This window comes from Babylonia areolata, chromosome 31 (assembly GCF_041734735.1).
Source record: "Babylonia areolata isolate BAREFJ2019XMU chromosome 31, ASM4173473v1, whole genome shotgun sequence".
In the NCBI taxonomy this organism is placed as follows: domain Eukaryota; kingdom Metazoa; phylum Mollusca; class Gastropoda; order Neogastropoda; family Buccinidae; genus Babylonia; species Babylonia areolata.
Genome location: NC_134906.1, coordinates 7,536,419 through 7,551,418, shown reverse-complemented (window position 1 = coordinate 7,551,418; position 15,000 = coordinate 7,536,419). Strand labels below are relative to the sequence as shown.

Sequence of the window (15,000 nt, the reverse complement as noted above, 5' to 3'; positions counted from 1 at the left end):
TCAATGTTCTGGTCTCATCACCTTGTGAACAACTCTAATTCTCTTTTTTTTTCTTCATATTTTCATGAGTGACATTCTTAATATACACTCACTAACACAAACACACAATTATGAATCATATATATATATATATATATATATAATTATGCATGCATGCATTATGTGCATACATTAACAATCATACATTAACTCTCTCCATACGAACGGCATTTCACCCCAATTACCATCATCAAAATATTGCAAGCGGAAGGCTCTTATACTGAAGAGGTGAATGTTGACAAAGAATACCACAATTCTGACAATGGAAGCTAAAGGATGGGTCATTTAGACACCCATTGGACATCCGATGGGTCTGTGTAGAGGAGAAGAGAGGACTGGCCGTACTGAGTGAGTTACACACAAACACACACAGACGAGACAGAGAGCGTGAAAGACGGCTGTGTTTAAAAAAAAAAAAAAAAAAAAAAAAAATAATAATGAAGCCACAGTTATCATACATTGACACAAGAACAGAGAGAGACCCTGAAACACAAGAACTGAAATCAACACACTGACACAACACCAGAAACAAAACAAAAACAAAATGAAATGAAACTTTATTCAACCAAAGAAATGAGACATGTAATCAACAAGTTTTTTTCTTTGTTTTTTTTTTTTTTTTTTTCCCCCATCATATCATGCAGCATAAAAAAAAAAAAAACAACAAAAAAAAAACACACCAACCAAAAACATCAATACAGGAAATTCTGGTCTCAATAAAAAAAAATGAGGAAAAAAAGAAAAGAGAGAGAGAAAAAAAAAAAAACCGAAAAAACCCCCCGAAACAGAGCCATGAAGAGACAAGAGAGAGAGCAGTGAAGGGGAGTTAACTCACATGGCCAGCTCCTGCAGGTTGCCATAGATATCCTCATCGTCGTCATAGTGATGGGAGCGGGTGTCAGGGGGAAAGCCACCTCTACACAGCACACCACCGCCGCCAACAACACCAACATTCCGTTAGTCACACACACACACACACCCACAGTTTACATCCTATTTTTTATTTTTTAGTATCTTACATTCAGGGACCCACTTCAACATCAGTTCTCAAGCGTTCTTGAAACAATGTTACCAGCAGTAAACATTCTGGTCCATTTTCTGCCGTTGTCAACTCCATTTTTGAAGATGACTGTACTATATATATATATATATATATATATATATATATATAGAGAGAGAGAGAGAGAGAGAGAGAGAGAGAGAGAGAGAGAGAGAAAATCATAGATTCAGTCATGAAACTACTGTGCAGCCATCTTTCAAGGTATTGACGCACTCGTTCAGTTTGTGCCCATCAGAGAGTTGCTTCCGCCACTTTCAGGCAGAACAACTGCACTGACAACTGCACACAGAGTGGCTCACGTCCACAAGAGTCAGTTTGTGTTCATGGAGTCAGTCATTTTGTGGTCACGGAGCCAGTCATTTCGTGTCAGTCTGTGTTCATGCTGCCAGTCATTTCGTGTCAGTTTGTGTTCATGCTGCCAGTCATTTCGTGTCAGTTTGTGTTCATGATGCCAGTCATTTCGTGTCAGTCATTTCGTGTCAGTTTGTGTTCATGATGCCAGTCATTTCGTGTCAGTTTGTGTTCATGATGCCAGTCATTTCGTGTCAGTCATTTCGTGTCAGTTTGTGTTCATGATGCCAGTCATTTCGTGTCAGTTTGTGTTCATGATGCCAGTCATTTCGTGTCAGTTTGTGTTCATGATGCCAGTCATTTCGTGTCAGTTTGTGTTCATGATGCCAGTCATTCCGTGTCAGTTTGTGTTCATGATGCCAGTCATTTCGTGTCAGTTTGTGTTCATGATGCCAGTCATTTCGTGTCAGTTTGTGTTCATGATGCCAGTCATTTCGTGTCAGTTTGTGTTCATGGTGCCAGTCAGTTTGTGTTCATGATGCCAGCCATTTCATGTCAGTTTGTGTTCATGGTGCCAGTCAGTTTGTGTTCATGATGCCAGCCATTTCGTGTCAGTCATTTCATGTTAGTTTGTGTTCATGATGCCAGTCATTTCGTGTCAGTTTGTGTTCATGATGCCAGTCATTTCGTGTCAGTTTGTGTTCATGCTGCCAGTTATTTCGTGTCAGTTTGTGTTCATGCTGCCAGTCATTTCGTGTCAGTCATTTTGTGTTCATGATGCCAGTTATTTCGTGTCAGTTTGTGTTCGTGATGCCAGTCATTTCGTGTCAGTCTGAAGCCTAATCCTAGATTAGAAGGTTGGATTACACACTACATGTCATTTATCAAATGCCTGCATTGTAAGAAGTACCCACCAAACAAAAATATGTTAAAAATAGGTCCCAGAATCTATGATACTAAATTAGGACATTATCCAGACACAGACACAGACACAGACACAACAGACCTGTTATTTTCTCCACACTCCAATCTGCTGAGATGTAGTTACTAAGTTAGTATTCAAATATATCACATGACTGTTTCTCTCTGCTTCATGCACACATGCCTACACTGACAAGACCTGAGGACAGAAAGAAACAATCACTTTCACAATTAACACAAAAGATGCACACACACACACACACACACACACACACACACACACACACACAGACACACACACACACACAAGGGTTCTGTGCATCAAACCTGGAACGCTGAATGGTAAAATGAGTAATGAAAATAACAAGGTACACTGATAACAAAGTGTTAAGCACAACACAAAATACCAACACACTGAGACCTGCAGCTTCACAAGGCACACCTGAACATGACCAGTTGACAGTGCACTCTCCATTAACTCATCAGTTAGTTTCAAGATTAAAATGTGAAAAAGTATCCCCCCAAAAAAAACTCTCAAAACTCACCTTTTCCCTCAGCAATAAGTTCAACTGTGGCAGGTCCACTTCCTTTGCATTAGCTGTGCTTGACTATGTGTGTATACATATGTATGTGTACATAACTACATGCATGCATATGAATGTGTATTGTGTGTGCGTGTGTTTATGTAAGTTTGTGCCTGCCTATGTGTGCATATGTGTTAGGGTAGCTGTTAGATACACATGTATGCTAAAATGTATGTATGCAGTGTGTGTGTGTGTGTGTGTGTGTGTGTGTGTGTGTGTGTGTGTGTGTGTGTGTCTGTGTGTGTCTGTGTGTGTCTGTGTGTGTGTCTGTGTGTAGTCACATTTTGTTGTGTGTGTATGTAACATTGATGTAATGTTTTACGTTGACAAAAGCGTCTTTTGTAAAGCACCTAGAGCAGATTTCTGGATAGTGTGCTATATAAGTATCCATTATTATTATTCTTAAAAAAGAAAAAAAAAGAACAAAAAAAACAACAAAAAAAATTCCTCCACTCCCTCTCTGTGGATCAGTGTGCAACAGAGACACCTGTCTTTCTTGCTCCAAATCTCTCTCCCTCTCTCTCTCTCTCTCTCTCTCTCATCTATGTATGTATGACAGTCAGTTGTTTTCAACTATGAGCATCAGAACAACAGAGGAGTTGACTGCTGTCCCCAAATACTTGGGCTAGAATTGGATTATCGTGGAGAGCGTCTTGCCCAAGTTACATCCCCACTCTCTCTCGGCCAAGAGGGTGTTTGGACAGTCAGTGTGTTGGGGATGGCTCCCAAAGGCCAACTAGCCCCCCCCCAAGGCTGCAGCACTAAGAGTAATGCAGTCTTGCCTCCTAGTTTGAGAGTGATAGTCCTTCACAAAAGACTAAGCTGAACGTGACATCCCATTTGCATTGGAGAAACCAATGATGCACACAAACACACACACATACACACACACACACATGCACACATACACTCATGCACACATGCATGTACACACACACACACAATTAGCAAACACTCGCACACACACACACACGTGACAGGGATTGACGCATTTCTCTAACACGCACAAACTTTGCCGAGTGGGGACCCCAGTGGGACCCCAGTGGGAGCCCAGGGCCATTTTACACCAAAACAATTTAGTGACTTTCATTTCTGTCTTCACACCAAAACAATTTAGTGACTTTCATTTCTGTCTTCACACCAAAACAATTTAGTGACTTTCATTTCTGACTTCACACTAAAACAGTTTAGTTAACATTCCTGTCTTAACACCAAAACAATTTAGTGACTTTCATTTTTGTCTTCACACTAAAAACAATTTGGTGACTTTCATTTCTGTCTTCACACCAAAACAATTTAGTGACGTTGTTGTCTTAACACCAAAACAATTTAGTGACTTTCATTTTTGTCTTTACACTAAAAACAATTTAGTGACTTTCATTTCTGTCTTATCATCAAAGCAATTTAGTGACTGTCATTTCTGTCTTCACACCAAAACAATTTAGTGACCTTCATTTCTGTTTTCACACCAAAACAATTTTGTGACTTTCATTTCTGACTTCACACAAAAACAATTTAGTGACTGTCATTTCTGTCTTCACACCAAAACAGTTTAGTGACTTTCATTTCTGTCTTCACACGAAAACAATTCAGTGGCGTTCGTTCCTGTCTTCGCACCAAAACAATTTAGTGACGTTCCTGTCTTCACACCAAAACAATATAGCGACTTTCCTGTCTTGACACCAAAACATTTAGTGATGTTCACGTCTTCACACAAAAAAAACAATTTAGTGACGTTCCTGTCTTCACATGTTCCAGTCTTCACACCAAAATATTTTAGTGACGTTCCTGTCTTCACACACACACAAAAATTAGAACGGTCCAAAAAAATGCCGACGGGGAAACGTGCATCGTAGGAACCTACTCCTCTCCCCCCATGCTGTCTCCTTCGTTCACAGGTACCCCCCACTGGTGCTGGTTAGTCACAGACTGATGACTCAGGTGACCACGATGCCCAGCAATGCCAAAACAACCACACACACACGCCACTCTCTACTGAGTAGAGCAATGCTTGGGATGGGGGTGCGTGTGGGGGTTGGGGGGGAGGGGGTCACATGCACCAGCAGGGAGAGGGAGGGGGAGGGGAGGGGGTGACTTACGTTGCCAAGCGCTCCAGATCATTGTAATAGGGGCGGCTGTCCTCACCACTTTGGGGGGATTCCCTACCACCGCTGTCCGAACCAGCGCTGAAAGATCTATACACGCCCACAGGCAGGGGCAGGAAGTCAGTCAGCTGAACTCCACAACCTGTCCGTCCTGTCTTCTCTTTCCGACCTGTCTGTCTGTCCTGTCTTGTCTTTCCCACCAGTCTGTCTGTCCAGTCTTCTATTTTTCCACCTGTCTGTCTGTCTGTCTGTCCTGTCTTGTCTTTCCCACCTGTCTGTCTGTCCTGTTTTCTCTTAACCCACCTGTCTGTCTGTCCTGTCTTGTCTTTCCCACCTGTTTGTCTGTCCTGTCTTTCCCACCTGTCTGTCTGTCCTGTCTTCTCTTTCCCACCTGTCCGTCTGTCCTGTCTTCTCTTTCCCACCTGTCTGTCTGTCCTGTCTTCTATTTTTCCACCAGTCTGTCTGTCCTGTTTTCTCTTTCCCACCTGTCTGTCTGTCTTCTCTTTCCCACCTGTCTGTCTGTCTTCTCTTTCCCACCTGTCCGTCTGTCCTGTCTTCTCTTTCCCACCTGTCTGTCTGTCCTGTCTTCTCTTTCCCACCTGTCCATCTGTCCTGTCTTCTCTTTCCCAGATGTCCGTCTGTCCTGTCTTGTCTTTCCCACCTGTCTGTCTGTCTTGTCTTTCCCACCTGTCCGTTTGTCCTGTCTTGTCTTTCCCACCTATCTGTCTGTCTGTCCTGTCTTGTCTTTCCCACCTTTCTGTCCTGTCTTCTCTTTCCCACCTGTCTGTCTGTCTGTCCTGTCTTGTCTTTCCCACCTGTCTGTCTGTCCTGTCTTTCCCACCTGTCTGTCTGTCCTGTTTTCTCTTTCCCACCTGTCTTCTGTCTGTCCTGTTTTCTCTTTCCCACCTGTCTGTCTGTCCTGTCTTCTCTTTCCCACCTGTCTGTCTGTCCTGTTTTCTCTTTCCCACCTGACTGACTTGGCTACGGTGCATCCACATGTTTGCTGAGTGAGTCCACTCCATCTCCATTCTATTCAAGGTGTTCCCCTCAATCATTAAAACATTTCTTTCTTTTATCCACATAAACATATATATCTCATTGGATGCATTCTTCTATTCTCCAGTGTTGTAGAACGAGGCCAAGTCTCGAATTAAGCCAGATTTACAACTCTTTGAAAAAGAAAGAAAGAAAAAAAAAAAAAAAAAAAAAAAAGTAAAATAAAGTCTCAGAAAATGAAAACAAAATCAAGACACACATGATATAAAACAGTACCAATACTAATACCACAAACAATAACAACAACAATAACAGTTATATCATAATAATAACAATAATAAATTCTGAACAGTGAACACAGTCAACTAAAAGTTGTAACATTATCAAACATGAACACACGCTGCAGGTATATAAAAACATAATTTATGATCATAACATCTCCCAACCCACCCACCACTTTTTTTTTTTCTTACTGTGTTTATTTCCTGACAATTCTCAATTCAATTCAGCCCCCCCTCCCCCTATAACCCCCCTCCCCCCCATGTCTTCCATTCCAGAGTCTCACCTGTACTTTCTCTGGGCGATGTCAGTCTTCGACAAGTTGGAAAGGGTTTCCAAAACCTGAAAGTTAGCGAGTCGGAATTAGAAACAATTCATATTCAGCTGATAAAACACATTCAACGTGAAATATAAATCATGACCACTCTTTACAGTTACAGGCAGATTGTGGAAGCCAGAAACAGCAAAAATAAATATAGATCATGACCACTCTGAATCTGAAGCCAGAAACAGCAATGAGAAATATATGAAGACACAAACATATGTAAACAGTGTGTTTATGTAAGTTTGTGCCTGCCTATGTGTGCGTATGTGTTAGGGTAGCTGTTAGATACACATGTATGTTAAAATGTATGTATGCAGTGCGTGCGTGCGTGCGTGCGTGTGTGTGTGTGTGTAGTCACATTTTGGTGTGTGTATGTAACATAGATATAATGTTTTATGTTGACAAAAGCGTTTTTGTAAAGCACCTAGAGCAGATTTCTGGATAGTGTGCTATATAAGTATCCATTATATATATATATATATATATATATATATATATATATATATATATATATATATATATATATTATATTGCCTGAATGTTCTTAGTCTTACTCATTTCTACTTATTTCAGACACAAGGTATCCCAGCTCCTGATTACAGAGGCTATATCTTTTGTCTGAAAAGAAAAGATGGTGTCTCATAGAGAGAGAGAGAGAGAGAGAGAGAGAGAGAGAGAGAGAGAAACAAAGAGGGGAGGTAATTCAGGGATGGAAGGTAACTTATCAAAGTTACTCTCACAATATATCTATATGTCACATTGACTGTGTAACCAGTAATTTAATGAAAAAACTTGAAAATTTTGAGTTGTTTTGTGTAACCATGTAGTAATAAGAGATTTAATAAAATCACTTAAAACTTTTAGAGCTTCATGAAGTTTCTTAAATCTTGTCCCTCTTTGTACACAATTTTACAAGTGGGCTTAGTGAATCTATCTAATTCTGTTTTTCTTTTTATTTCATCTTTATTTTTACAATCAATATGTCAATTAAATCTACAAACAAAATATGCCTATCACAATCTCTCTCTATCTACACAAAAATATCTCTGTGCGTGTTTTGTGTGTGCGTGCATTTGTATTCGTATTTGTAATTCTTTTTATCACATCAGATTTCTCTGTGTGAAATTCGGGCTGCTCTCCCCAGGGAGAGCGCGTCGCTACACTACAGCGCCACCCTTTTTTTTTTCTTTTTTTTTCCTGCGTGTAGTTTTATTTGTTTTTCCTATCGAAGTGGATTTTTCTACAGAATTTTGCCAGGAACAACCCTTTTGTTGCCGTGGGTTCTTTTACGTGCGCTAAATGCATGCTGCACACGGGACCTTGGTTTATCGTCTCATCCAAATGACTAGCGTCCAGACCACCACTCAAGGTCTAGTGGAGGGGGAGAAAATATCGGCGGCTGAGCCGTGTGTGCGTGCAGGCACCCATGAGCAATATCAAGATGTCGCACGTTGATGAGCTGCTGTGAGGCGAAACAAGGCATCACCTTTTTGAAGTCCTTGACATCAAAGAGGTCGAGGGGCTGGAAGAGGCTGCCTTCAGGCAAGCCAAAGGTCTTGGAGCAGGTCTGTAGAAAGGTGCGGATGTTCTTCATCACCAGAAACTGTCACAGACACAAAAGTGCAGGCACCCATTATGCACAGTCATTTTTCCTTTACACATGTAGGTGGAACAACTACTCTCTGTCTGTCTGTCTGTCTGTCTGTCTCTCTCTCACACATACACACACAGTGCAGGCACCCATTATGCATAATCATTTTCCTTTACACATGTAGGTGGAACACCTACTCTCTCTCTCTCTCTCTCTTTCCCTCACACACACACACACACATACACACCAGATTTCTCCATGTGAAATTCAGGCTGCTGTCCATGGGGCAGTGTGCTGAGCACTCCAGTGCAGCACCACCAGTTTCTCTTTGCCTACAAGCGTGTGTGCATGTTTTCAGATTAACTCACTCAGTACGGCCAGTCCTCTCTTCTCCTCTACACAGACCCCTCGGATGTCCAGTGGGTGTCTAAATGACCCAACCTTTAGCTTCTGTCGTCAGAATTGTGGTATTCTTTGTCAACATTCACATCTTCAGTATAAGAGCCTTCCGCTTGCAATATTTTGATGATGGTAATTGGGGTGAAACACTGTTAACGTCGTCTCTTTCGCCATTCGTATGGAGAGAGTTAAAGTGGATTTTTCCATATAATTTTGACAGGGGTAAACAAAACCTTTTGTTGTTGTTGTGGGTTCTTTTACATGTGCTGTGGAGTGTATGCTACACAGAGGACCTCAATTCTTCATTGTATCCAAACGACCAGCATGACCACCTGTCAAGATGTAGTGGAGAGGGGAGGGGGGGGACAAAATACTGCCGACTGCAGAATTTAAACCCATGCGCTTAATTAAGAGTCTCTGGCTTCCTAAGCAGATGGTTATCCACTAGACCACACCTCCACTGTGCAGTGGTACAGAAAAAAACACAGACACAGAGAACAAACAGAAGGACACAGCCACACAGAACAGACAGCAGGCACAAACACACAACGACATTCCCTCCTGCACAACACTGTACAGGCAGATGGCATTCTTCCCAAGGACCATACCAGAATGGAACAAGCTGCCTCAGGAAGTTGTGACAGCCCAGTCACTGGACTGCTTCAAGTCCAGACTGGCCTCTCATCTCTAAAAGTGAATCTCCCCCCCCCCCCCCCCCCCCCCCCCCCCCCCCCCCCCCCCCCCCCCCCCCCCACCCACCCCCCCCCCCCCCCCCCCCCCCCCATTACCCCCCTCCTCCTAACCACCCATACACCCCAAAATCACCGCCCAGTCTTCCAATCTGTCCTTGTGACAACAATAACAATAACAACATTAACGATAACGACAAAACAAAAACAAAAAAACAAAAAAAAATTTGTTAACACTGCTACATCCACTGCTACTACAACGAAGAATGATCACCACCATCATCATTAACATCGTAGAAAGTAATAAAACGAACGCATTCATACATTCATATCCATACACATGCACACACTCTCTCCACCCAACACACACATACACACACACACACACACACTTACGTATACTTAGAGGGAGAGACAGCCCCACAAGACAGAGGGGAGGGGAGAGAGAGAGGGGAGGAAGTGGACTCCCAGTCCACACCCTGGAAGCAGGGAGTGAGGGGCACTTGTCTGTGTATACCAGTAAGGGGGGAAGATGGTTTACAGACTGCTGCTTGAAAGGGCACAGCACAAGACAGATAGTCTAATAATACACTTCCTGCCCCCCTCCCTCCTCCTCCTCTCTCTCTCTCTCTTCCTCTCAGTACTGAAAGGAGTGTTCATCTCTATTTCTGTGTGACTCTGTGTTGGTTGTGTGTGTGTGTGTGTGTGTGTGTGTGTGAGAGAGAGAGAGAGAGAGAGAGAGAGAGAGAGAGTGTGTGTGTGTGTGTGTGTGTGTGTGTGTGTGTCTGTGTGTGAGAGAGAGAGAGAGGGAGAGAGAGTGTGTGGTGTGTGTGTGTGTGTGTGTGTGTGTGTGTGTGTGTGTGTGTGTGTGTGTGTGTGTGTGTGTGTGTGAGTGAGTGTGGTGTGTGTGTGTGTGTGTGTGTGTGTGTGTGTGTGTAAGACAGACAGACAGACAGAGAACGGAGGAGAGAAAAATGAGGAGACAGACAGAGACAGAGGGATGGCATGAATGTTCAATTCACACAGAAACGTTTGTAAATACTACAACAAGGGACGCACATTTCACCTTGCCAAAACTTAAGTCATTACATGGTTAATCAGTTAAAACATCTACATGAAAAATAAAACACATGTATACCATGTATACACATGAATGAACAAAGAAAACATTGCTTTTGATAATATAAACACTACAAACATAAGAATACACAAGCATGCATATGCGCACACACACACACAGACACAGACACACACATGTATACACACACACACACAGACACAGGAACAGGGAGAGACACACACTCTAGAATTCTGTAGAGTATGGAACAGGGATCACAGCAGAGTGAGAGAAGGGTGGGTGGGGGATGGGGGGTGGGGGGGGGAGTCTTCAGTTGGTTGCTTTGTTTTGTTGAACACATTGGAAAACAATTAATTTGGAGAAAAAAAAGAAAGAAAAAAGTTTTCACTATCTTCTGATCAAACTGTGTTGTATTATAAAAATAAAAAAAAGATAAATAAATAAACAGTGACTGATATAGTTACAATTACAGAGACCTGTCTTTTTGTGTTGTTGTTTCAAGCAAAATTATGTAACTCATCATTATATGTAATATATAACAATGATTAAAATTAGAACAATCAGTTCAGGGTTCAATTGCTGAAGCAGGATTTTCACTTTTTGTTGATGCTAGTCACAGTTTTCAATGACAGTTCTTGTGGGTGTTTTTTTTATTTATATATATATATTTTTAATTAGACTTGTTTCAATCCCTTTTTATGGTGGATCTCACTAATATATTATAATGAGTCTGTGATTGTACAAATCAATCTCCACATGGATTAACAAGTATTTTGATTTGATTGATTTGATTTGATGGTTGAAAGGACCAAAAGAAATGTTTTCCTGCCACCTCTACTGTTTGCAAAAACTTTTATTTTGTGGAGATGGAATATGTCATTTGTTATGTTATGTAATCAACACTCAATTTTCATTGCTTACCCAGTTAATTGATACAAATGTCCACTTTGACACCACTCTCGGCACAGAAGGTTCACAAACACACACACACACACACACACACACAAACCAACCAAACAAAAAAACAACAAACAACACAATGTGTCCCAGTGCAGACCATTATCATCAAACCATCCACTAATACTGACACTAACTCTGGAGCTCTGCATGACATTTTTTTTTTTTTTACCATGATTTTCCCCACTAGGAGTATAGTAGGAATCAGTTTACATTTTGGACCATTGGTTTCACATGTAGGGTTCTGAAGCCTGATCACTGATCCAGTGAACTCTTGCTCCATCTCAAACTCATTCTATGACAGATCTTCTTCTTCTTCTGCGTTCGTGGGCTTTAACTCCCACGTTCACTCGTATGCGTACGAGTGGGCTTTTACGTGTATGACCGTTTTTACCCCGCCATGTAGGCAGCCATACTCCGTTTTTGGGGGTGCGCATGCTGGGTATGTTCTTGTTTCCATAACCCACCAAACGCTGACATGGATTACAGGATCTTTAACGTGCATATTTGATCTTCTGCTTGCGTATACACACGAAGGGGGTTCAGGCACTGGCAGGTCTGCACATATGTTGACCTGGAAGATCGTCAAAATCTCCACCCTTCACCCACCAGGCGCCGTCACCGTGATTCGAACCCGAGACCCTCAGTTCGAAAGTCCAACACTTTAACCATTCGGCTATGGCGCCCGTCCATGACAGATCAAACCAAGGACCCTCATAATGAAGCACTCGGTCTAACCGCTCAACCATGATGCCTGTCATTACATGTATCAGTATTATTATTATCCCCTTTATTAAGTGTGTTAAACCATTTACATCATCTGCAACTCCCCTGTTTCTGCATACCCATATTCAAACAGTCAATAGTTGGCAGGTATCTGTACTCAGCTCTTTCAACTCTGGCCTTTAACCCTTTCACCGCCAGTCAGTTTAGAGTACAAAATTCCCTTGTGGTATAAACACAGAAAAGACAGTGGCTAAGAATAGCTGGGGATTCCCCCTGCGAAGTACAGAAAATATGGCCTATCCTACCACCGAACATTAAGAGCAGTAGGTTCATGGATAACAGACCAATGAATGGTCACCTTTCAGTGACATGGGTCCTCTACCACGCCTGTGCATAAATGCGAGCTGGGCGGTGAAAGGGTTAAACTCGCCTCTTGCCAAAATATCCCACCACCCACATCCACCCTCACTCCTCCCTCCCCTGTCTCTTCCTTGTCTACAGCTAAGCGTACATAAATAAGTAAATAAATACATAAATAAATAATAATTATAATATGAAAAAAAAGGTAGTAATAATAATAATATTTATTCACCTTTTTTTTTCTCAAGGCCTGACTAAGCGCGTTGGGCTACGCCGCTGGTCAGGCATCTGCTTGGCAGATGTGGTGTAGCGTATATGGATTTGTCCGAACGCAATGACGCCTCCTTGAGCTACTGAAACTGAAACTGTCTACAGCTTCCCCAGCTTTCTGTTTACCTATTTAACAGTTTTATTTCTGTCTGTGAAATAGAGTTTTGCATGCATGTGGATGACTGGTATGTTAGTGCTTTGATCTCTCTCTGCACAAGATTCAGCATTATATAAATACTTACTATTCATTACTCTTCATCATTACCGTCATTTGATTCTGATCGATCATTTATCAATGACCTGACCTGTTGGATGAGGAAGTTGAGATCAATAACCTCAGCATCATTTCTCCAATCTCCAATATATTTTCAAGCAATCTGATCTGATGGAAAAAATGAAGCCTTTTTTTTTCAGTTAAAAACAAGTGTTGTTCTCTACTTACTAGCCTATCAAATCATGTGTAATAATAAATCCTGGTTTATCATGACAAAACAACAAAAACAAAAGATAAACAGATCAAGGGGAAGTAAACACCATTCAGAAACCTGTCTTTGTGAAATCAGATTCTGAACCTGAAATGAATTTGTAATGTTAATTAACAAATAATGAGGCCAGGAGATGAAATGATTAACAAATAGTAAAGAGTGGTAACTCTCTCCATTACACAAGGTACACAACTTCAAGTCAGTGATGCTTACGCTACCGATTCAGCTAGCACACAGTTGAGGAAGTGCCTGAGTTTGTTCCAATGTACCTTTTATTTACCTGTGTGTTAGCTGAATTGGTAGCGTAAGCATCACCGACTTGAAGTTGTGTACCTTGTGTAATGGAGAGAGTTACCACTCTTTACTATTTGTTAAAGAATTTGTAATGTTACTTTGGAGAAATGTGCAACTTTTAATTTAAGATTGGGTGTTTTGATAAAGAATGAAATGTGTGGGATATTAATTTAGGAACATAGGTTAAACTTTATAGGCACAAAAAGGGTTTCTCAGTGGTAGTTACAGCAGAATAACTGGGAGACTCAGAACACAGAATGCACACACATGCGTAAATGCATGCACACACAATCACACCAGCTGACACATGTATGATGCTGCCAAAAAACTTACTGTTGCATTCATTTTATCCCGTCTACATTATTGCAATTCTCTCTTAGCTGGCCTTCCCAATGATAAACTTTACAAGCTCTGGAAAATACAGAATAGTGCAGCTTGACTCGTCCTTAAAAAGTCAAGGAGAGAGAGTGCACTGCTCTCCTGCGGACACTTCATTGGTTGCCTGTTCAAGCCAGAATTAAATATAATGTTGCCTGTCTATGCTTTCAGTGCCTGAATTGTGATACCACACTCTCATATCTTTCTGAACTTGTTAACCCATACTTGCCAAACAGAGCATTGAGATCTCTTGACTCCTCCCAGCTAACTGTTCCCCGATACTTCCTTAACTCCTGTGGAAAGATGTCATTTTCTGTTTTCGGTCCAACAACTTGGAATTCTCTGCCTATTGCTCTCAGAAAAACAACCCATCTATCTACCTTTAAAGCAAATCTCAAAACTTATCTCTGTAAAAAAAAAAAATTTGTCATAACTCAAACAGTGCTGTTGTCCCAGACCATGGCAATGTGAGTGTGTGTGAGTGATGGGTGATTCGAGAGAATGGGGGTGGGTAGATGGTTTGTGGTGGTGTGGTTCAAAAGGGAGAATGACTAATGATTTTTACCCCTTTTACCTTTTCTATCCAAAACATTATTTTACAAGTTTTACAAAATCTATGGCATGGAAATTACATTTTTGCTCCTTTTTACATGTATGTATATTAAGTGAAAATTGCTATTATCTCAGCCATCAAATCACGTGTGTGTGTGTGTGTGTGTGTGTGTGTGTGTGTGTGTGTGTTGGAGTGTAACAGTTGTAGCTAGTATTGAGAGTATGCTACTTTGTGAGTTTCATGCATTGTGTTTTTATAATGTTAATGATTTTGTTTTATGTTTCTACTACTTTTTATATGCTTTCTTGTTTCACTTCACGAACTGGATTGTAAATCCCTTAGAGCATTCTTACAGTTATACTTGAATTATTGCACTATAATTATAAAAAAAAATATTATCATTATTATCAATATTATTATTATTATTGTTGTTGTTGTTGTTGTTAATGTTATGCACACATTCAACAATGATAAATGCACATAATCAACTTGATCACAGAACTCTCCCTGGAAACTTCCAAAAGTCAATGGCAACCTCAGAACTTTAATCATATTCTGTTTTTACAGCTGACAGTGTTGGATAAGCTACAGTCTGCTTCAACACAATCTTTAAAACATCA

General features: G+C 41.1%; 1 protein-coding gene across 8 annotated transcripts in view; it reads right to left on the bottom strand.

The window, feature by feature from the left end:
- Positions 1 to 15,000, bottom strand: part of LOC143276220 (proto-oncogene vav-like) — a 107,944-nt gene that overhangs the window by 90,832 nt on the left and 2,112 nt on the right. For all 8 annotated transcript variants that reach the window (XM_076580680.1, XM_076580681.1, XM_076580682.1 and 5 more), the window contains exons 3-5: positions 8,087 to 8,203; positions 6,562 to 6,617; positions 875 to 955 (exon numbers count right to left, since the gene is read on the bottom strand). In XM_076580680.1, the coding sequence (XP_076436795.1) occupies positions 875 to 955; positions 6,562 to 6,617; positions 8,087 to 8,203 (254 nt within the window). The remainder of the gene's footprint in view (positions 1 to 874; positions 956 to 6,561; positions 6,618 to 8,086; positions 8,204 to 15,000) is intronic.